The sequence below is a fragment of the Rhipicephalus sanguineus genome, chromosome 3, assembly GCF_013339695.2.
Source record: "Rhipicephalus sanguineus isolate Rsan-2018 chromosome 3, BIME_Rsan_1.4, whole genome shotgun sequence".
NCBI classification, from domain to species: domain Eukaryota; kingdom Metazoa; phylum Arthropoda; class Arachnida; order Ixodida; family Ixodidae; genus Rhipicephalus; species Rhipicephalus sanguineus.
This window is the reverse complement of record NC_051178.1, coordinates 155,218,778-155,242,441: the sequence shown is the minus strand read 5'-3', so window position 1 is coordinate 155,242,441 and position 23,664 is coordinate 155,218,778. Positions and strand designations below refer to the sequence as shown.

The 23,664-nt window shown below is 48.8% G+C and overlaps 1 protein-coding gene across 1 annotated transcript in view; it reads right to left on the bottom strand.

The window, feature by feature from the left end:
• Positions 1-23,664, bottom strand: part of LOC119387518 (uncharacterized) — a 102,145-nt gene that overhangs the window by 54,168 nt on the left and 24,313 nt on the right. Inside the window, exons 2-3 of the mRNA XM_037654929.2 lie at positions 6,664-6,967; positions 294-373 (exon numbers count right to left, since the gene is read on the bottom strand). Of these exons, the coding sequence (XP_037510857.1) occupies positions 294-373; positions 6,664-6,880 (297 nt within the window). The 5' untranslated portion in view covers positions 6,881-6,967. The remainder of the gene's footprint in view (positions 1-293; positions 374-6,663; positions 6,968-23,664) is intronic.

Here is a 23,664-nt window from a genome sequence, read left to right as displayed (position 1 = left end):
GAAAGAAAGAAAGAAAGAAAGAAAGAAAGAAAGAAAGAAAGAAAGAAAGAAAGAAAGAAAGAAAGAAAGAAAGAAAGAAAGAAAGAAAGAAAGAAAGAAAGAAAGAAAGAAAGAAAGAAAGAAAGAAAGAAAGAAAGAAAGAAAGAAAGAAAGAAAGAAAGAAAGAAAGAAAGAAAGAAAGAAAGAAAGATTATGCATGGTGGTGTTTTCTATATATCCGTCCGCGAGCAAACGCTCCTCTGCGCTATAAGTTCCCCATCTATTGAATAAATCTGGAATAAATAAGGGCGTACCTTCCAGGAGACGACAGTGTGCTCCTGCAGACAGGGAGGTCGGCTTCCCCGGCAACGAACCTCCTCCCAGCGGCTTTGCACTGCAGGGTAAGAAAGAGAGAAAAAGGTGAAAAGTCTCAGAAGAAGAGAGGGCTCAGACGAGAGCTGCCACAGAAAGAAGACAAGACGCGCTATCTATACAGCGATACAGGTCGTCGACCACTCTGCATGTGCGTCCGACAACAAAAGCCACTAGGAACGAGACAAGATCGCCCGGAGCGTTTAACATAAGCTCAGGAAAATTGAAAAGCCCCAGGGACCGCCGAGAATGCCTTGAGAGGCTTCCATTCAAGATCAAAGATTTTGTAACGCTTTGTGTTCGGTGTGTGCTTTGACTCTGTAGGACGCGCTATTATATTCAATAACACTCGAGTGTCCGTCGGCTCGGCTTCGTGAAAGGAAACATGAAAAAAAAAACAAGAAAACGGATCTATTCACAAAGCAAGACCTTCGTTTGGGCAAGTATGTTTATAATTGCTTAGAAACCGGCGCAATTTGGACGAACAAAAGAGAACACAGAAGCGTTTCCAGTCCTTGTCCTGACCGTTTTGTGTTCTCTTGCCTTTGTTTTAGCCGCACTGCGTCCTGGGCAAGTATTCCCCAAACCAGTCATATTCATGTACAGTTGAATCTCGCTATAACGAACACAGATGTAGCGAATTATCGGTTAGAGCGAATTAAATACAAACTTTGGCTAGTCACGCTTCATTTCAGCGACATGTATTCTTTTAATAACAAAACCGAAAACGCGAGGACCGCCGCGATATTGGTTGTAACGAAGAAATGTTTGCTTCGCGGCCAGGCTCGAAACTCGTAAGGTAGTATTAAAAGCAAAATAATTACTGAAAGACAATTTACAACAACATTTTTTTTTAAAGATGTGGTTGTGATGTTAAAAATTTGGCTATAAATGTGACTAAGAAAGTTGCGGAGTTTGCTCATCCAGCAAAAATAAAAGCCCATTTGACTGGCTGCACCACCTATAACGTATGCTACAAGAACACAGGTAAGGACTGCCTCATTTATAGTGGGTTTGAAGCCCAGACTAGTGCGTTTTTGTTCTAGGATTCAGGCGCGAGCCACACTGTCGATTTGTTCAGCAGATGTTTATCTGTACTGTTACAACGAATATCGGATATAACAAACTAAGTTATGGTGCAGACGTTACTTCGTTCTACCGAGGTTCCACTGTATTTATCAAAGAATGTATCTCAAAGTCTGTGCCTTGCATGAGAAGTGGAGGAACGTTATCTACGATGGCTGTACAGAGCAACCGTCAAGCGTCTTCAATATGCGGGAGTTCCACCGGTGTGACTGCACCACTTCGCGCCGCACCGCACAACGTCTGTGCCCTACTCAATGACATTTGTCTCATTGGCTACAGCTGTCCGAATTATGAAAAGTGTGCACAGGATTCCATGCAGCTAGTCATCATGTAGAAGGCGGTTCACTGAAGAAGGTAACACATAATCGTAAAACATGTGCTATGTTTTATGTCCCCTATATGAAAGGTGCACAATCGCCAGGATTTTCAGCAGGTCAATTTGGGTTTGAGTTGGGGCCCCAATCTCTAGCGATTTGTGCACAACGCACTGACATAGTTTCAGCCAACACTCGAAGCTGCGGCCGCAAGCAAAGTGGGAACTTCGACATTAGGATGTTGATGACAATTTACGCAGTGTTAAATGCCACTTTAATAGTGAACCGTACTGTACACGTGTACCCCCGGCGACAGTGGCTAATGGGACATGGCTTCCACGAAATTTCTGCTTTATTAATTCCGGACGCTTCTAAAAATTGATGGATCACGTTGGAGATCACAAAAACAAATACATGCCGAAACTCGAAGTTAGATGCAATGCTAATCCACCCAGGCTATAGACGCAATGCAGCTTTATCGAAAACATAGTGCCCCTGTTTCTGAGCTAACTCCAAAAAGTGAGAAGAAAAAAACCTAACAAACCGCTTTACAAGAACCCAAACGCGCACCAACACGCCGCAGTGCTGAACCGCGCCGTTTGCTTTGTCGACGGGATTTTCTCTCGGCCCTTTTGCTTCAGCGCCAACACATCAGCATAGCATTCAGCTCACACTTTTTTTCTTCAGCTTTACACTTGGCCCACCGGTGCCTCCATGTATTTGTCTCTTTTTCTGCTGCTCGCTCTCTTTCTTGGCCCCTTGCGTACGCCCACGCGGGCTTCGGCTCTCCAGGCTCGCTGCTCGACGGTTTATCCTTCCAAGCTCGCTTCGTCGCTTCCGAGCCGCCAGTGGCCTGCAACTTTCTCGCGCCGCAGTTTTTCGGGTTTTCCGCCTAGGCTGTCCCGCTTCGCTCTGTTGCCTAGCGTGGAACGCAAGCTCTACGTTTATTGGCCTGGCGCCAGGCAATATATTTCTGCGGCCGCGCTCCTTTGGGACGCCCGGCGATGGAGTCCCAGAGGAGCTCCCGTATCTGGCCCCGTTCCTTTTCCCGCTTGGCTGATGCTGTCAGCCGGCAGACCTTTTGCAGCGCATCGCGTTTTAGAGCAAACAGTTGAATTCACTGCGGTCTCCCAGAGGAAGTCCGCGCTCGCGCTATTTGTGCGTAGTGCTAAGCTGGTTGCCGTGTGTCTGCTTTGTCGCGCGGCTCGCATTGCTTTCTTTCTTTTTTTTATGCACTTCTACGAACAGAAACGCAGTAGGGACGAGATGTGCAAACAGCCACGAAGAGCAATGCTCATAATGCGGGTAAATGGGAGCATATTTATCCTATAGTATTATAAACATCAAAACTGAAGACGTTCATGTTGTTCCAATGTTTGTAAGACGTACGTTCCTATCCTGGATATAAGAAGGCAGACTAGTGGGATCCTGATACAATGCACAAAATATGCGTTCGCAAGGGTAGCTAACAGAGCAGGCGTGCTGTTGTTTAAATCGAAACCTCATAAAAGGAGCAGCAGATATAGACAGCTTCAGTACATGGAAAAATGGCGAGTTTATTCACGCATGCAGACACCCTTCACATAGAAAAAAAAAAATGTCACGCGGGCATCGAGAGATAATTACTCAATGACAGAATCTCGTGATGTATCGCAATTACACAGACTCAATTGGAACATGAACACCTGAGGGTTTTTTTTTCTTTTCTTTTTTAAGGGGATACCGATTATATGGACATTCTAGGCGTCATCTTGCCATCACCGCCATGTTTCGCATAACGTCCAAATTTATAATATCGCCACGCGCATCGTATGTTCTATGCGCGACTGAAAGAGCGTCAGGGCTGCCGCGGATCGCCGCTCAAGCCGTCTTCGCTTTGACCAGCCGGGCGTGGTCGCCCACGGTCGCGCGCTCCGTATTTTTAGAGGGGATAAGCAGACGGCTCGTACCTTTGTACGTGCTGTATTCTCATCGCAAAGTACGCACTGAATCCATGGACAACACGAAGGTCGCTTCGCTCGCTGCAGCGGCGGCGTTTCTGTACGCCAGCGTTGTGTTTGAGTCATTCTAGGTCTCATGCTAAAGGAGTGAGCGTTACTTCGTATAGCATCCCAATTTGTTGCTATCACATTCCCTGCTCCGCTTTGACAGCGCAACTGTGGCTTTCTTTTTATTTTTTTAATCGTTCGAGCTACCTCGCTTTATTGCGTACTAGAGTCTCCTGTTTCTAGATTTCTCTGTTTGTATTCGTTAATTCTCATTTTCTTTTCTTTTCTTCCTTTCTTTCTTTCTTTTCTTTTTTACAGAGAAAGCTGTTACGCGATCACAACAGCCGTTTTTGACGCCGTAGTTGTCCGCCACCGCCGCCGATGTCCGTAACCGCTATCGCACGAAATAAGGAAAAAAAACGAAATAAGAAAAATATATCCAGGATAGAACGGGATTCGAACCTGGGTCCTCGGCAACCCGGTATACGACCTCAAAGCCATGCCGGCGCTTGAAACTGCCTTGCAAAAAGACCCTATACAGGCTTCATATCGGGAACGAACCACATTATCGTATGTAATGTAGTGTGGTAGAAGAATGAAATACCAACCAGGCGTCACACAACGCGAATTCTGTAACCAGGCGTCCCACAATTCGAACTGCGCAACGAGTGAGTCGTTGCATGCTTCCAAACCCATTACAAAGGGCTCAGCCATAATTCTTCGTCGTCATCAGGTCAAGTTCACATAATGCCGTACAGGTGTGTAGCGGGTACCACTGTTCTCCGCAGAATGACGAAAAATGGTATAGTGGGTGTTTCCCTACTTCACAAAAATTATGATGATTTATAGCGTAGTGGGTTCCTCGCAAGTGCACTTCTATTGGTTGCCAAGGAAGCCCATAAGGCACCCACAATCCATTTTCTCAAGGCCTCAGTAAAGTTCTTTCCCTTTCTCTCTCTCTCTCTCTGGTAGGAGAGTGAAATAACGACTGGGCATCACACAATGTGAATTATGTAACTAGTGCGTCGTTTAAAGCTTCCAACCCACTACACAGACCTTATTCTTCATCGTCATCAGCCGTCGCATCAACAAAGTGCACATAATGACTTACATATGTGCAGCGGGTACCTCGCTTCTTCGCCGAATGACGTTTAATGGCGTAGTGGGTGCCTACCAACTTCACAAAAATTATGATTTATGACGTAGTGGGCACCTTGCACGTTTACTTGTATTAGTAGCCCTAAGAGAGTATACAACGGACTCTAGAAATGCCACTCTTCCAGCTTTAGCTGTGACTGTGCTGCGCTTTCCGCGCAGGCCTGGCGTTCTTTTTTCCCCCTGTACTCGAGTAGCGCGATGATGAGCTCTTCGTATACGTTCACAAGTGTTTGTTTCACTCTACTGCACTGCGATTCTCAGTTACTATGCCATTAGCGTTCCTCATTTCACGAACACTTCGTTTTTCGCTCGATGCCACTTTAGGTAAGATATATACGCCGAGAAACTTGTTAAGCACACACGCAAGCGAACGGTGTACTTATGTGAGTGGCCTAATCCTAGTCCCGCCTGTGTCATCATCAACAAAGTCGTCGCGGCGAGATGCGCGTATACATTAGTACGCGTGCTGTGCCCACAACGGTCGTCGCGACCAATCGATCGGGTATAGAGTACAGCGAACCGATTTCGCGCGCTCCACACGGACACGCGCGCAAAAGCGAGCGAGAGTGTCAGCGCTTGTGGTTTCGCGTGCGGCCAGGAGTGCAGCTGCAGGTGCGGTCATTGGACGGCGCAGTCGCTGGCGTCTCGTATCGAGTGCGATACCGGAACGCGCCAATCCACTAAGCGATCGGCAAGAACATTACGCGCTTCCGTTAATGACGTCGGTGTACGTTGCCCCCACGAGGACTGCAGACGGAGTCTCTTGTTTATCTCCCCTTTTCCTCCTGCTTCTCAGTATACTAGACGCGTAAGCGCTGTCCGGGAGAGAAAACAGTTATAGCATCTGTCACTCGCTCTTTCTTTCTTTCCTTTTTTTGTCATATGTTGTTGTTGTCGTCATTGGTGTCGTTGCTGCTGTCGTCTTCAGGTTCGAGGATACTGCGGCGCGAAAGCAGAGGTAGGTAAGCCTTTATCCAGGATTGTGGTTTCGGGGCTGTGGTGTTGTTATCAAATTGTCTCTATTGTAATGCGATTTACTGAATATTTGGGAGTGCGACTGTCTTAATCGAGCGTTAGGCACCGAAAGCGCGAGCTCCTCTTCGTCGGCGAGACGACGATGATAAGTATAAAACCACAGGTAGGTTTTACGGTTATTAATAGAGATTTACACAAACGGACGGGTATTTAAAACGATGGAAATGATAAGTTAAGACAAACGTGTTCTGCTGCGTGTACACGTGCGTACGTGTGCACGCACAGCACGTACGGATCTCAGCCCTCGTGATTCGATCCGACAGAATGGATAGTTTAGGAAAAAGGGGGACAATAAGTCAATAGACGCTTTACGTCCAGTGTAAAGCATAACCGGGTCTCACTTCGGACTTTGCGCGCATGCACATGTTCCTACGACGATGCAGAAGAAAGGAGCGCTTAAAAAACGGGGACCCAAACAAGAGACACACTGCATGGACAGGCGGTCAACTTGGACGTTCTATCGCCTTTGGGTTATAGGCAGCTGAATCTGCATTGGCACGCGGCCATGAATGGGTGTTTATGGTGAGGTATCGACCCTCTTGTTATTGGGTGGCTGTATCACGAAGGTGGTCACCCTTGCTGGTTGAAGTTATAACTCTTCATGTTGCTTCAATAAGCCACAGTTAAGCGCCTGGTTTGCGTCCCCATTTCTTTAGCGCTCCCCTGTTCCGCATCACGTATGAAACAACTTGCCCAAACACATGTCTGACCAAGTGCCCACGAAAACTTACCCGGGTCGAACCTCCAGAGGTCCTTAAGTGGCAGGTTTGCCGAGCGACCGGCGAGCAGGTAGAAGCAGCCGTCCTGCGAGATGCACATGGCGTGCTTAGAGCGCGAGCTGGGCGCGGGCGACTCCTTGGTGCCGGCGTCGGTTGCCGTCGAGCCGTCGCCGTTGGCGGCATCACCACCGGGGGCGGTCACGCTGGACAGCTGCACCTGCGCCCACATGCTGACGACGGGATCACGCGCGGACGACGTCGTGGTGACCCGGATGCCGCGGTCCCCCGCCCGCGGGGAGGAACACACGGACGGTAGCTGCGTGGAGGGAAAGAAGGAGGTGAAGCAGCGGTGTGTAAATGGTGTTCACTCTCAAAAGACAGGCAGTGAAAGGGAGAAAGAGAACAACGCATGGGCGGGACGTAAAGAAGACGACAGACAAAGCGCCGTAATAATAATAATAATAATAATAATATAACAATAATAATATCTGTGGTTTAACGTCCCAATACCACGATATGATTATGAGGGACGCCGTAGTGGAGGGCTCCAAAGATTTCGACCACCTGTGATTCTTTAACGTGCACCTATTTCTAAGTACACGGGCCTCAAGCATTTTCGCCTCCATCGAAAATGCGGTCGCCGCGGCCGAGATCCGATCCCGCGAACTTCGGGTCAGCAGTCGAGCACCATAACCACTAGAGCACCGTGGCGGGTAGGCAAAACGCAGTGTCTGCCGCCTTCTCTTACGTCCCGTCGTTGCGTTGTATGCTTTCATCGTGCCCCAAACCAGCACAGTTCAGAACACTCCTAAAGAGCCAGTAGTTACAGAAGCCGTTCCAATGCGATCCATTTACAAACAATTGCCTGAAAGAAGATTAACATTACCTACAACACATCATGTTGGGCGCATTTACTATCGGCGTCAAATGAAACGCGAACAGCGCCAAGCATTCGAAATGGTATAGTGCGCTCCGTCCAGTCATCACCATATACAGGCGCGCACATCCGGTTTGGTAGCTCTGCGCATATGCGCGCCTGTCCATAGTGATGACTGGACGGCGTGCACTATGGCATTCCGAATGCTTGCCGCTGTTTGCGTTTCATTCGACGCCGATAGTACCACAAACAATCCCTGATGAGTATGAATGCAAGGTTTTGAAGCAACTTGTATAATAGGGATGGTAAAATCAATGAATGATTAATCGATTAAAGGTTCACAATTATTCGATTAATCGTCATCGATTTTCGCCTTTCGATTAATCGACTTAATCGATTAAAACTATTCGATTATTTGATTACGGCACCCCCCACTCCCGCTGCCAACCTCCCCTCTTGGCCGGAGCGCTATCCTGAGACACAGATGCCGTGCACATCGCCTCTCTTTCACTGCTTTCACTACAGCGCATATTTCTGCGCTAACAGAACGAGCCCGGAGCTGGCGACGGCCATACCCCATAGAGAAAGATATGAACTCGCCCTGAACTCCAAGCACCCCCCAATGCTTCAAGCCCGGACAGGAGGCGGCTCCACCCCATCGAGGCAGAAATGAACTTGGCCGCTTCGCTTCGGCTCACAGTATACTGCTGCTACTGCCTTCACCTCCGCTCCCTTAAGCTGGTTGAGCGTCGCCTGAGTATGCGTGGGGCTTGCGTTGCTTGCATGTTATATTGTGTAACTATTACACATTGGTGGTTATACTGCTACCTTTGTAATGTCATAATGCCGAGCAATCGGAAGAGGAGCGCAGTGTGGTCGTTGTTCGCTGAAGATGAGAAAACGAAGACTGCAAGGTGTAATAAATGTGGCAAACACTTCTCGAAGCCAGCGAAGGAGACTAAGATATCACCAGCGGCACGCTCACTCTATTCACGTGCCAAAGAGCCATCTCCCAAAGAAAGGTGGTAATCTCCCAAAGAAAAGCGGAAAACAAGCGAACGCTCTCAGTACGACTGACACCAAACCTCTGGACACCAACCAGCGCTCATTAGCTGCCACATACCGCTCACACCTGTCGTGTTAGAAGCTACGCCACACCCATTTCATCGTATCTTGTCCAAATTTCAAGCTGTTTTATTAACAAGCTCGTCAAACGGTCAAACCATACATCTCACTCAATTCTTGTCGTCCAGCCACTAGTCCCTCATCCTCTACAGCAGTCGGCTATTTGTCAACAAAAAACTACGTACACGCCGCACTGCCGAATAATTAAGCTAAAACAGCGTACAGGCACTCGTCCCAATAACGATCGGGGAAGAGCGACCAGCCGACGCGGTGGTCATCCAAAATGGAAACGCCCCACCATTCTGGCTGCACAAACCACGAGGCAAAATAACGCGACGGGTACAAACCAAGCGCGGAAGCGGATATGTCACGCGCAATGCTCGCAGAACCACGCTGGTGCGGAGAATCGACCAACCGGGCACGAAAACGAAAGTGCCCTCAGGGTCGCTGCACGCGGCACGCACATTAATCCGAGCAGAACGCAAACAAATAATCACACCGCTCACTGCCACGCACGTGAAAAAAAAAAGAAAGAAAAAAGACGCTCAACAAACATACACGCCTGTCTAGTATCCTCACTCGCCCCTTCGCTTCGTCCCGCTGGCGCCAGTGGCAGAAACGCAATTACGTCATTCCAACAGCGACGCCAGGCCCTGCCGCTACTCTGGCCGGCTTTCATCTCTCATTGGCGCCCGAGAAGACTCGACAGCCAGCGCTCATTAGCCGCCGCATATCGCTCCCGCGCGCCTGCATCGAACCCGACAAGGGGGCACACGAAGCTATAAGAGAGGGCGCGCGCATATGATCGAAGCACGCACGGGAACGAACACACACACACACACACACACACACACACACACACACACACACACACACACACACACACACACACACACACACACACACACACACACACACACACACACACACACACACACACACACACACACACACACAAACACGCGCGCGCGCGCGCGCTATGGTGTTAGAAAGCCAATGGCAGGCTATCGCGGGCAGGTGGTACACCGATACTATACCTGCACGATAGGCCACTAGTTCTCCGTGTTCCTTCTAGGGTTACAAATCTCTTCCTGTTCCGTCCGCTCCTTTCTCATTTGTTTCCTCCTCGCACGTACCCTGTGTGTATGTGTGTCTCCATCCGCCTACTTGTATATATATACATATGTATGTGTGCCCCCTACTGCTGAGTTACGTACGTACAATTCCCACCGAGAAATAAGCAGCGAGAAGAGTTGGCCCGGGACGCATCGGTCTTTCTTAGCCACGCGGCTCTCAGTGTAGGAGCCAGCGAAGTGGAAGAAAAAAAATAAAATAAAAGGGAAAAAGACTTGCGACGAGATCTGGTCGCCAAAGGAGGACCGACGAAGCACCACACCAAACGGCAGACTCAGCTCAGTGCAGGCAAGAAGAAGCAGGGTAAAAGTAAAGAAAATCGAAAGATCCGGCAGCCGTGGTCTCTTCCTTTCACCCTCTCAGGGCAAATCCTTTCCCCTATACCTTCTTCTCCCCTATCCATCCCACTCTCCCGTTTCGCATTTGGTGCCCTGTCTTCAGGTAAGACGGCGGGTTAGCTGACTGTGCAACGATTCACCGAGTCCCATAAAATGGTAATTTGGCGCCAAAGTGTTTCGCGGACTAATCTGGCGGAAACGTTTTTTTCCTCGCGAACTCTGTCTTATTATTTTTTTAACGTTCTCTGCTTCCTCTCCTGCTGTATTTCTGCATCGTTTGTTATTTCGTTTCACGTCGTTTCATTTACCTCCACGTGGTCGTCATGGCTGCTCATTAAACTTGAAGAGGACCCCATAGCGAACGGGAGAAACGCAGACTCACAACGTCCTCGTTCGTGTTAATGATGCCTTAGTGTTGTTTCTAGGATTGCCTGCCTTACTTCTGGCTTTCTTTTACTAGTTACTTCGCTTGAAAGAGAAGCTCTGCCAAGCGAAACATCCTTTACAAGCGCTTCTTAAGCTTTGAGAGTGCCACGCGAAATACCACGCGTTCTTAATTATTGCCCGCGGAAAATGTGGCATTATACCCTGCGGAGACTCAACATAAGTTTTCTTCGGTACCACGAAGCTTGTTTCCCCGCATCTACTTTCAATGAAACAGAGAGAGAGAAAGAAATAGCGCACGATATAAATGGACGACCCCCCTCCCCCCCCCCCAACCATAAAAAAAAAGGAAGGCAGACACCAAGACAACCCTTCTTCCAAATTACGTTGAAACGTAAGATGACACCCAAAACACGTTTCAAGGGATCCTAAACAACTTAAAATAAGAGCTAAACAAATGCCAAACAAAGGCTTCTGACTGGGCTTTGTTTTCTTGTCTGCCTAACGTTGTCGTAACTTGTCTGTCAAGACTGGTACATTGTTTCACGAGGTGATGTTACCATTTCGTCATTGAAAAAGGTTTGGCTTTTCATAACGCAGTTTTATTCAATATCTGTAAAAACCAGCCAAGACTGTCCATATAATTGCTATTGCAATAAAAATGAAAATTATTTTTTGAATACACGTTTACGTCCCCGTCAGAGGTGTTTTTATCACAATACTGGTGTTCTTACGGAAAAGCACGCTTTACAGGATAACGTTGCATAAACTGCACATGTTTTACATTTACTCACTTATTGAAATAATACTTGAAACTTGAACTGCAAGCTGGATTAAGCGGCATTGTCCGCCGCCGTGAAAGACGGACTTCGCTAAATGTGTGCGCTGCAATAAGGCCAGCTTCAAAGTTTTTTTTTTTTTTTTGTGGATATGAACTACCAAACAACAACTACTACGCAGACATAATGTCAACATAAAAAAAAAGAAAAGAAAACGTAAACAATACAGGGAACGTAATGTAATGATGTCGCTTGGTCAAAGGTGGGCCGATCACAGAGGCAGTGCGAAACCAGGTGACGTGCAGAAAGCTCGAAACGCCTCCGATCCTGGAGGCTGTGCAAAACCACGTTAGTGCGGAAAGCTTTCGGTGGGTGGCGGGCAAGGTCAATACATCTACTGAGAAGTAAAAGAATACAGCTTCGCCTTTCAGTTGTCTTAGATGAATGCATAAGAGTCCCTGTGATATTTTTTTTAAGTTGCCCGACTACTCGCTCAGTACTTCAGGCACATCGCGGCTATTTTCTCGGCATGGAACGCACAGGCTAGTGGCACTCCACGTATCGATGACGACAAACGCGCCTCAAAGAAGGCCCACATTTCATCGCGCCTTTTCTGTGGTCGATAACAAGCACGCCTGTTTTATTTTCTGCGATCGGTCGCGCCTTCTTTGTTCGATACGGAGTCGTTTCGCAGACGAGCGCGTACAAGACGTCAGGCGCGAAGAAAGTCACGCGCGACGCTGGCCATATCTCGCCGCGCTGCTTGGCTGAGATAAACGAGAGAAGAAGGCTTCAAAGAACGGCGCAAAAAAACAACAGGACAACGGAAGAAGACGCGCACAGCGCTGTGTGCGTCTTCTTCTGATGTCCTGTCGCGCTTTTCTTTCTTTCTTTCTTTCTTTCTTTCTTTCTTTCTTTCTTTCTTTCTTTCTTTCTTTCTTTCTTTCTTTCTGCGCTGTTTCTTGAGGTATGTACGACCAACAAGCCCAACTATCCGCAGTTTTGGAAGGAGCAGGGCCTCGTTTATGCCACGACGTTCCCGCCACCGCCGAAAGAACAAACGATGCCCGAGAAGCGGTGGGCAATAAATGCACATCGCCAGCAAAAGGTGTCAGCCCAGGGGTTCCGAAGAAAAATAATGACGAGAAACCCGCGGTGGCCGCATACATCGTGTCCCGCAAAGAGCCCAACTCGGACAGGGCAATCCGTAGTGGTGTCGAGCATACATAACAACGTGAAGGCTCTGCTCGTTTTCCTCGGTGACTGTATACCGTATTTATCCGCGAAAGGCACGTCTTGCGTGTAAGACCTGTACTTCCCTCCCAAGTTTCAAGGTTTGAACGAGAAAAAAAAAGTACAAGAAAAGTTCGCGGCGGGATTCCGTAAGGAGAAACTGTCGTATAGTGAACAAATGTGTTAATGAAGTGAGGTACAGGCATAGTTGTACACATGTATTGCTTCATCACATTGTCATAGTACCAAATGGCCAACATTTAGCCGACTTTAGCCAGTTCTGACGGCAGGAGAATAAATACGGCAGGTTTCACACAACCTATATATGCCTTTTTTTAATTGATTCATGTTGTAGCATATATCCAGTCTTGTTTACAGGCTTACTGGATAATTTGTGTGCCCCGCTGTACATCACTAGATATTTCTTCCGCATCGATCACTTCGTAAACTTCGATACTTCGAAACACTTCGTAATCTTTGGATACAAGGTACAGTATCTATTGGCCACTTCATACTCTTTGCTAGGGGTCCTGTACAGTAGGACAGGAATTAGATAGCGTTGACGCCAATATAACTGTAAAAAAAGATACAAAGAAAAAATCACAGAAACCTAAAAAAAATTAACCTTCTTCAACCAAGCAAAAAAAAAAAGCCACAACAGGGCGATCACATCAACGTTTGCAACTCTATAAACCTCGGCGACCGCGAAGAAAGATACTGTACAAGGAAAACCGTATATAGCCATAAGTTTCGTCCATATTGTTTCGCCGCAATCACTGTACGTTATCTCAGTACATAGCAACTCCTGCATCTTACCAAGATATTGAAGAAGAAGGTCGTGCGCACCTTACACGAGCGAACACAGTACTCGCCACCGACGCCCCTCCTTTCACCTCAACCTCGCCACCACCTTAGCGTCGTCACTTCCAGGCACGCGAGAGGCGCACGAAACGACAGCTCGGACAGAAACGAAGGCAATAGAATCGAGCAGAAGGAAAGTAATCGGCGTTAAGTGACTCGCCAGCGGAAGGCGAGGACGACGCCCCCTGCCGCGCGCGATGCTCACGATACTTGCAACGTCGTCTATTACGTGCGAGGTCGGGGAGAAAACAAGGAAACCACGAAGCAAACCGAAAAGAAAGCCCGCTCTCCCTGCCCTACAGCACCGTATATCATACCACAAGTGCAGGTTGATACGTGTGGCCGTGGGTATAAGAGAATTGAATGAATGTGACGTGAAAATAAAGAAACGCGTCAAACGAGGTTGAAATGCGACCACGGCACGGGGACAGCGGATACATAGCAAGATTGCAAAAAAAAGTGAATTATTAAATGCGAAGCATTTCTTAGCGAACCTTTCGGGCTTTGAGCGTTTCTATCTACGTATCTATCTATCTATCCATCTATCTATCTAGCCGCCCATGTCTAGGTGCTCTCATCGTCGCCTCCTTAACTTGGTGTAGACCAAAATTGGCATGGGAGGGTAAGAGGATTTGACGAATATGACTTTCGGGTCATGGCATGAATAACGTGAAAATCCTGTCGTGTACGTAGTCAAACCCTCTCCTTTCTTAACGGGTATGCGCCACAGGTGATTGACAGTTTAGATCGACCGAGGAACAGCGAGAACAGACATTGGTAACTTAAATGCGAGAGCGTTAAGAAAAACCGACATCGGCAGCGTTGACCCGACGAATGAAAATTAGGATCCCAGCAGGAATCGAACCCAAGCATTCGGCGTGGCAATCCGGTATTCTACCGCAGAGCCTCGCCAGGTCTATAAATTGATTTGGAAAAACTGCCTATGCAGGCGCAATGTCGATGCAACGTGAATTCTGGTTGAGGAGGGCGCTGTTCAAACTGAAATAAGTAACAACTGTGGCAATAAGTTCGCGCTCGTCTTGTGTGTACCTGCTCGTTCGTTTCGTGCGTCCTGCTTTATATTTGAGCAGTGCGCTTCAAGTGTCGAGCTGTGACGCATTAGTTCGCGCTCGTCCTGTGTGCGTTCTTTTCGTGCGTCCTTTGGGCTCGAGCGACGCGCCGGCAATTTCGAGCTGCTTTCCGTTCTTCGCGTTACATTACAATTTATTGCTATCGCATTCATTGCTTCGCCGTTGCGGCGAAACTGTGACTTTTTTCCATTTCTGCTAACAACCTCATAGCTTATTACCGTCCGAGATGTTCACAGAAAAGACAGTATTATATTTGTCTCGTTAACAAACGTGCTACGCTAAAGCTAAAAATTTTCAGCGCCGTCGCTGTTCACACTGCTTGTGCATACAGTGAACCACACCGTGTGCCGCGATCTTGATTGCGTGTAAATGTGCAAAATGATGCCACACTCAAACCGAAGCAATGTTCGCGCGCACCGAATGCAACGAATAGAGAGAGAAAGAAATAGATGAAGAAGAAAAGGCGGGGACGTAAACCTGGTACTAGTAACGATACAACGAAAATGCTCACATGAAAGTTTGAACTGCATCTTCCGTCGTACGCGTCGAGAATCACGCAATAAAAAATGAATCGGCGACGACAAAAGCGCACAATTGAACTACCCATTGATCCGACGAAAACTTCGCGATGAGAGGAAGAAGCAGCTGAACGAACGAGTACAGCGAATTCAAAGCATACTAATCAAATTTGCACCCATTTGCAATTTTCACAATGCAGTCCTTTCCCCGACCCCTTAGTTGGCAAGCCTGGTCATTTCTTTCCAGCATGTAGCTGGTTCGAATCGGTTATGTCGATTTTTGACCTTTGCTGTTGTTCCTGGAAACTCTTGCGAAGCCGGGGTCGTCTGACCACGAACACGCACGCATTCGGTTCACTCCGTGAAATGCTGCAATCGCCTAACACTAGGACCCATTCATTCCGTTTCATAATTCTACTTACGTTTCGTCCTTCGCTTATCTCTTCCGCCACTACACGTCTTGCTTCACATTTATCCACATTTTTCATCCCGTCTCTTTCGTCATTTCGAAAGCAACGCCCACGCTCACTGCGGTCATACTCCTGATTGATACAGGCATGGAAGAAGCAGCAGAAGAAGCACAAGAGGCGACTTCGCTCTTTTTTTTTATTTTTTGGCAGGAGGCTCCCCGTATCGGCAGCGGCGGCGCGAGCATTGCTCATAGCGACTCTCATCGCTCACTCTCCTAGCCTGAGACAGACAGACAGATTTGGAAGGAGAGGGGAAACAACACGAAACGGCGTCTCCAAGCATGGTGGTTGCACTCGCCGCAACAGCGCGCTGCGACGCAGCATCCCCTGCTCAGAAGCTGAGATGAATGGTGCCGCGCTGTCGGGAGCGTATACTCTCCTGCCACGGATATCCCCGCGACCTAGGAGACCAGCCTGCGCTAGAAGCCACCGCCCCAATCCTCTCCGCGGGTGCGACCAGATCCGAAACGTTGCGCGCCTACGGAGCGTGTACAGGCACAACGCGCATCCGCCCGGTTGGAAGATCAAGAAGAAGAGGGGAGGAAAAGACGTACACTGGTTGGGGGGGGGGGGGACGCGTTTATCGTCATATTATTTTTCCCGAAAAAGGATGGCTAGGCGTCTGAATCCCTGCAACCAATTCCGAGGCTCCTTGCTATACTGCTGATCCCCGTAATACGGCAGCGCACATGATCCCACGTTCCCCCAACCGCCCGTACCGTAATAACTGAGCCCAGCTACAGTAATAACCGAATGGCCAGGAATCGCGGAATCACACGAATTTATCTCTCGTTCCGCACACCCCTACTGCGAAAAAGAGGATGGAAGCTCGATGGCAAGCTCCCGTTCCGTCTTGAAAGCGCGGCTGGAGAAACTGCACGAATCAGAGGTAGAGACCCTTATACATTGAGCCGTCCCTTCTCCCGCTACTGCTTCTTTCCACAATGTCCGTACAAACGAAGGAAACATACAACCACGCGGCAAAGGCAACCATGTAGCTTGTTCTAAAGGCCTCACCGAAACTCAGAGCATGTATGAAATTTGTTAATGCGAATGCACACCACTCAATGTCAATACCATCGCGAAATCGACGCAGACTATGGTATTGCTGTCAGACTCTTGAATTACTTATGGGACCCCTTATTTAGACCTCAAGAATGCAGAAATTGAAAAACTGAATACCCTCATACGAAAGGCCATCAAGACTGCCATAGGGATCTCTGAACGTGCTTCCACACAGCGACTACTACGCTTAGGTCTCCACAACACCTGGGAGGAGCTCGTGGAAGCACACAAAGTGAACCAACTCGAGCGACTTAGACTTACTGAAACAGGACGGGCTACACTTCGAAGATTAGGCTATCCTGAAGCCATACAACAATGTGATGAGAAAAGGCCTATCCCAGCAACAATTCGACAGTACATCTCGGTAAGCCGCATCCCACGAAATATGCATCCTACCTACCATCTAGGAAGAAGAAAATCCAGAATAGAGAAACTGCGACAAGACTACGGCCGAAATCCGGACACAAGATACACTGATGCAGCAAAATATTCAGGAATCCCAGCCCATGCCGTGAGCGTAGTCGACAGTAAAGGAAAAGAGAGAACGGCAGCTAGCATCTTAACTACGGAAATCGATACGGCTGAAGAAACAGCCATAGCGCTGGCCATCTCAACCTGTGCTGAGGAAGCAATCATACTAACCGATTCACAAGCAGCTTGTCGAAATTTTCAGAAAGGAAGAATTTCCAGGCAAGCCTTACAAATACTCACAGGTACAGCAAAGAAGAACCTACCAGAAACGTACATCGTTTGGACTCCGGGTCACGAGTCCCTGATGGGAAATGAGGCAGCCGACGCTTCCGCCCGAGCTCATGTTCACCGGGCCTTCCCACAGGACTCACTTAGGAGGAAAGATGATGTACCCAAAAAGTACAGCGACATCTTACAGCACTACAGGCTAGGCCGAAGAACTTATCCGCCAGCTCACCCCAGCCTAACTAGGGAAGAGGCAGTAACCCTCAGGAAGCTGCAAACAAACACTTACGTTCACGGTATATTACTTCACCGTATCTCACCGACTGAGCACTCGTACATTTGCAAGTACTGTGATGTCCCGGACACTCTATGCCATATGCTATGGGGATGCAAACAAAACCCTAGCACCGCTACACTGACCGAAGAGCAGTGGGAGGCCAAGTTATCGGACCCAGACCTGAAGAATCAGCGAAGCCTGATTCAACGGGCACGAGAGATGGCGAAGGCCCGCGGCTACCTGGAATAAGGAGGCCGCCCACCTTGGGCGCACAGCGCGCTTGCTCAAAATAAACGTTTATTCTCTCTCTCTCTTGTAAATGCGATGTTAGGAGTCGCGTGAAGTCCGGTAACTTTCGAGAGGATTCACGGACTTCTAATATAACACGAAGAGTTCGCTTATTACGGCAGCAGGGCGCCAAAATCAAAGGCATCAAGTGGGACAAGATCGCTGCGTCACAGGCCAAGCCATATAAGCGTTAGTGTCCCACAGCTTCCAGTTCCCATTCACGTATCCCAAACCAGAAGGAAAGAAAGAACGAGACGAAACTGGGCGAACGTGTCGTATTAAGTTGAAGTACATTCAAGATTTCTAATAAACGATTATTACAACAGCCGCATCGGGTAGCCTTCGCACGCGTCCCGTTGCGTCTTTAAGCTATCGGTATAGTGCGCGGGAACGAAGACTGCCGGCAAGACGACTTCCGACGCAGTCACATAAGCCCGATATTTCCTGCTGTCTTCTATGTCCGCCAGTCGTAAAGTAAATGCGATATCAAATTTAAAATTTCACCCGCCCCGTGGCACGAGCCATCGCGGACATAAGAAAAAACTAACCTCGTCTCGCCACCGGGGCTATTGCGCCACACTTCCCCAAACTTCCGCCATTTCCTCGCGTGAGCGTTACGCAACACGACCGTCGACGCCGGACGGCGCGCCGCGGCGCGAGAGAGATGGAGAAAAGAGCGGACGGAGCAAGGCGTCTCTCCCGGCCAACGTTTCAACAATGGTGTGTAGACAAAACCAGAAGAATAGAAACAAAAGTGCCAGGTTACTACGCGGAAGATAAAAGTAAGGGGGAAAGCATCCCCGATTCTTCTCATCCGAAACACCATCTCGGCGGCGAAGCGCAGGCTGCGAACGAGCCGGCATACGACCAGAAAAGGAGACACAGCGCAACTGTGCGAAGGAGGAGAGTCGCGGGGAAGGGAGCCCACGTGGGGAGAAAAGGAAAAGCCGCACAACACTGTGCGGTGCTGCTGATGACACGAGACGTCGCCGGACGACCAAGAAAAGAAGAGGCCTTCCTGACGACAACGACTCATTCCTTTCCTAAAGCTACGTAGAGTCGCGATTCTACTCTCCCAATTCTCTCTACGCGGTCCCCCTCAACACCGCGTCATCCCGAACTCCTCCCCGTCGGTGCGGGAAAAAAGGACGGGCGAAAGACGCTGCTCCCCTGACCGCGTCTGGCTTCTTTATCCCTACGTCTGCGCCCGCGCGGGGCCAGATCCAAAGTGCGCTCACTCGCTAGCCCTCTCGCACGCAGTTGACTCCCCAAGGGGAAAAAAAAGAATCAGGGAGGGGAGTCGGCTTACGGCGCCTCATCCAGCGATGAGCGGCGAGGGCCAAGAACGGGGCTGTAGACGTATCCCTACCTCCCTTCTGACACATAAACGCGATGCCTGTCCACGTGCCCCTGCAGCGATGCCGCGGATATAGAGAGCGCCAGAAATGCGAGCGTCAACCGACGGGCGGCGAAAAGCAATAGGACCGGGTCCCGCAAGATGCAGGACACGCACTACAGGAGAAGCGGGAGATAGGCGTCAGTCATGCAAGCCGTCGCCTTAGCAGGGAGGGTTATATATATATATATATATATATATATATATATATATATATATATATATATATATATATATATATATATATATATATATATATTCTCCCTGTCTTACAGTTGTCATTCCCGAAAGGGGAAGAAAAAAACGCTACCAGCAAACACAAAACGAGCCAGCGCACAGGGAATTCGCAGCCAAATAAACACAACAGATGTCAAGTGCTAAGGATATACGGTTATGTATACAGTGCAAACTCCACGACGGGCTTGCTTTCCTTCTTTGTATCCGAAACGATTGCTTCACCTGCCTCATCTCTTTGCTTTTTGGACTCCCAACTGACGGGGCCGCGACCAGACTGCTGCGACAGAGATTCCTAAAGGAGGGAAGCATAAATCGTCTTTCTCCTTTTCCATTTCCCCCCCTTTTTTTTTGCTGTTGTTGATGTTATTGCTCACGAGACTAAACCAAAAGGGTGCCTCCACCGAGAGTATAGTCATACATGGAAAAGGGAATCCGTACAACTATCGAAAAAGGCGTAGTTCGTCGATGTGGAATGCTGCCACTATAAGCTCGATGTAAGAGAACGAATCCTTCCTGCTGCGTGTCTTATTATTCCGTACGTGGAAGGACGCGACAGGGCATGGCAAAGGAAGACCCATCCTGTCAGTCCACGTGACCCAACGTTTCAAAATATAAAACTCGCTTGCAGAACACTGCTAGAATGATTAAAGTTCACGGCAGCCCCCGTTCACTTTGTCACACCCACTGCAGGGTAGCAAACAGGATCCCTAGGTTTATTTCACTGTCGTTTTTTTTTTATTAAGGCGAAATGCCTCACCAAGCGCGAAAATTCGGCGTCGGCAGCGTCAACACGAGTGATGCCAGAAATCATCATCACGTGATGACGTCACTACATGACGTCACAAATCGCCAAAATTTGTGACATCACCACACGACATCGTCGCGAAGGTGGGCCGATCACGGAGGCAATGCAAAACGTGATTTGCAGAAAGCTAGGAATGCCTCCGATCCTGGAGACAGTGCAAGACCACGTCGGGTGCAGAAACTTTCCGAAGGAAGAGGGGGGGGGGGGTTCAATACATCGACTGAAAAAAAAACCAGATTGCTTTCGCCTTCGAGTCATCTTAGGCGAATGCAGAAGGGGCCCTGTGAGGTTTTTTCATCTACTTACTGAATACCATTATTTATTTGTTTTATGCTACTGCATGCCGTTGGGCGCATTTTATCTCCCTGAAGCTAGCAGTCTCTTGGGTAATCAGGGCTAAGATTAAACCATTCACGGGACAAAGTGTGCCGCCTTTCGCAAGCTACAAGTTTTCTGGAAACAACATGACTGCGCGTACAGAACTATCAATTACGTACAAAAAGTCCAATGAGGAAATGAAACAACCAAGCAACCATTCCAATGTCAACTACGTTACAATCAAATCACTGATAATCCTGCTGATTTAGTACTGATACCTAAATGTGGAATGCTTCCATCGGACCACAACCCTTCGGCTTTGCAGCTCAGTGGTCCTATACACGCGCACACTATATGATGTCTTCTAACAGCGAGTCAAAACAGCGAATGCTATTTATGTTTTTAGGCCGTGATCTACGGTAGTTCGTTGAGAAAGAGAGAGAGAGAACAAGGTATCTCAGGAGAGGCGTCCTTATTCCAGGACGCCTTGAACTCGGGCCACGTCCTGGGCCCCCGCGACCAGCCTTAGCTGATCGTCCAGACTGGAGCTCGCCAAGACTCTCTCCCAAAGTCCGTGGGTGTTCAAGTCAACATTATATTATGACAGTGGCCAGTGATCAACACTCCCATCGGCTGAACCAAATAAAACACTATGCGAAGTTTTGTTGAAAGCTGTAACGTGCGCAAAGCGTCTACAAAACAAGAAAATTGAAAGTAAGAGAAAAGGCAAAGGATGTAAATCTACGTCTCGATTTGCACCGCCACAGTACAGCAGGCTTCCCTAAGGACGGCAGTGCGAACGCACCAGCTGGCCGACTGCACTGGTCACGCAGTGCGAGTGATTGCTAATACACTGGCATTGTGTGCGCGCCAGACCGGCAGGCGAAGCAAGGCGACCAAGACAGAAAGCGCGGCAAAAAGGGGGAGGGGGGCGGCGAAAGCGGAAAGTGTGTTAGAAGAAGAAGGAGCGCCGAGAAGAGAGAGCGCCAGACGAGCCTGTTCCTCGAAACAAGCGACGATATCTCGGACACAGCGGCTCGCTTGCGAGCCGCTGAGGCACGCACGCAGAATCGATTGAGCTCCGGAGCAAGTCGGCAACATCTTCTGCGAGTCGGAAACCAGTAGTGGCGGCCGTGGCAGTGAAGAACTGGATTACCGACCCCCCTCCTTCCTTCCTCTCAACGTCTTCTCGCGCGTTCTTTTTCTCGATGTTTCTTCACTCGCCCTCTCTATTTCTTCTTCTTCATTTCTCGCGATTTCACTTTTCTTCGCGGCGTCATCTACGGCGTTACACGGGCAGCTGCGCTCCCGATGGATACAGCATACTCACCCCCCAAACCCCAAATCCCATCGCTCCCAAATCTCCTCCTGCTCCCACCTCGCCGCCCCGCTGCCAGGCGGCGATTCATGATTTGTCTCGCATCTTCGAGATGCTATACCGCTTCCGTGGTTCACCACTCTTTCGAAGCAGGCAGAAAGACAAGCGCCCAGCACGTTTCCTCACGGGGTTTTTCTCGCTGCCAAGCCACAAATCCGCGGTCCCTTGTCCCTACGCGTGCGGCGAGCGCACCCCCACCATTCGTCGCTGGGACCCAACGACGCTGACGTGAAAAAAAAAAGGAAAGAGGTAGAAAAGAAAGAAAGAGACAGATATCAAGACATACGGCGCTGCGATTGATTTCGTTCTGCAGACACGCCATTGGAAGTACCGGAAACGGGCTCGAAAGATGAAGACATATACGAAGCCCACCAGGTGCTATGGGCGCGCCGCGCGACGTAGTGTACTACTATATACGCAGTAGACAGCTGTACGAAGCCCCCCGCGACGAGTCGAGTGAATCTTCTACCACTCCCACACACATACGCAGACACCCTCCCCCCCCCCTCAAGCCACTTTCACCGCTCGGCACGGAGGCCGCACCGGAAAGCACGCCTTTCCTTGTTCTTTTCTGCAAGTCTGATTTCGCGAAGCGACCGGAGGCGAAGGAAGGGAGTGTATACCGTAGTGCGCATGCAAGCTTACATTTGTGCGCACGGCTCAGATTTTCTCCCGACTTCCTTTCTTTTGACGGTAAATCCGCAGCAGCAAGAAAAGAAAACGTGCTTTTTCAACTCTTTTTTTCCTTCTCACCGTTCTTTCACACGGTTGTATTCTCTGTCGAAACAGATTACAATCTTGTCGTAAGGAAAAGCGACAGAGGCAAGGCGAAAAAGTGAAAGAGAGAACGTTCGGAAATTCAATATTTAATATTCTGCCGACGAAGACTGGCAGAATTAAACTGAACTTTTCTTTCTTTTTCTCGATGGAATATTCACTCTGCAGCGATATTCCGTACGCGCACTTCTTACTGGAACACGCGAAGTTAGATGGTGCCCTAATCGATTTCTCGACATCTGTCCCTGCCACCCTTGAGGCGCAGAAATAAACATGACGGCAGCCGTACAACTTCGCAGGCGACGTTGCGTTGAAGGCGTACAAATCATCGCCCGCAGGGGACGGTGCCCCTAAAGCGTCAAAAGTCAGTTTCTTTATTTTTTTCTTTTGTAATTCGTGATCCGTGGCACACAGCACGGAACAGTTAAGACGCACAAATGCAGGCATACAATGTACTGCGACGTGCTTCAAATGCAGGCATACAATGTTCCGCGACGTGCTTTGACAGGTCTGCGAACCTTCGCATGTCCTCCGTAGGACACCACTGGTACGCTACCTAAAAGGCATCACTGGTACCTAGCCGACGGACTTAATTTACTGCACCGTTTGTTCTACGCCTACCCCTTCTCTCTCTCTCTCTCTCTCCGTTCTTCCATCTCAGACAATCTTTCGGATCTAAAACTTCATTCTCCCGGCATATGTAGTCTTACGGGATGCTCTAAGCAGGTCTGGTAGCCGATTTTCATGAAACCCCCGAGCGAAGTTTCTAGAAGATTACACAGAGATGTTCTGCGTAGCTAATTTGATAGCCAGAGCAACGTACGTCCGAGTTTAATTCCAGTTAGCAAAGCTCTGCAGTTGTCGAGTGACTTATAGACCGGGAAAGTTTCCCGGCGTATACTTAGTGGGGATCGAAATCGGACCCTGTGGCAGCGAGAACCCCTATACGACTTGCCCGTTTGACCA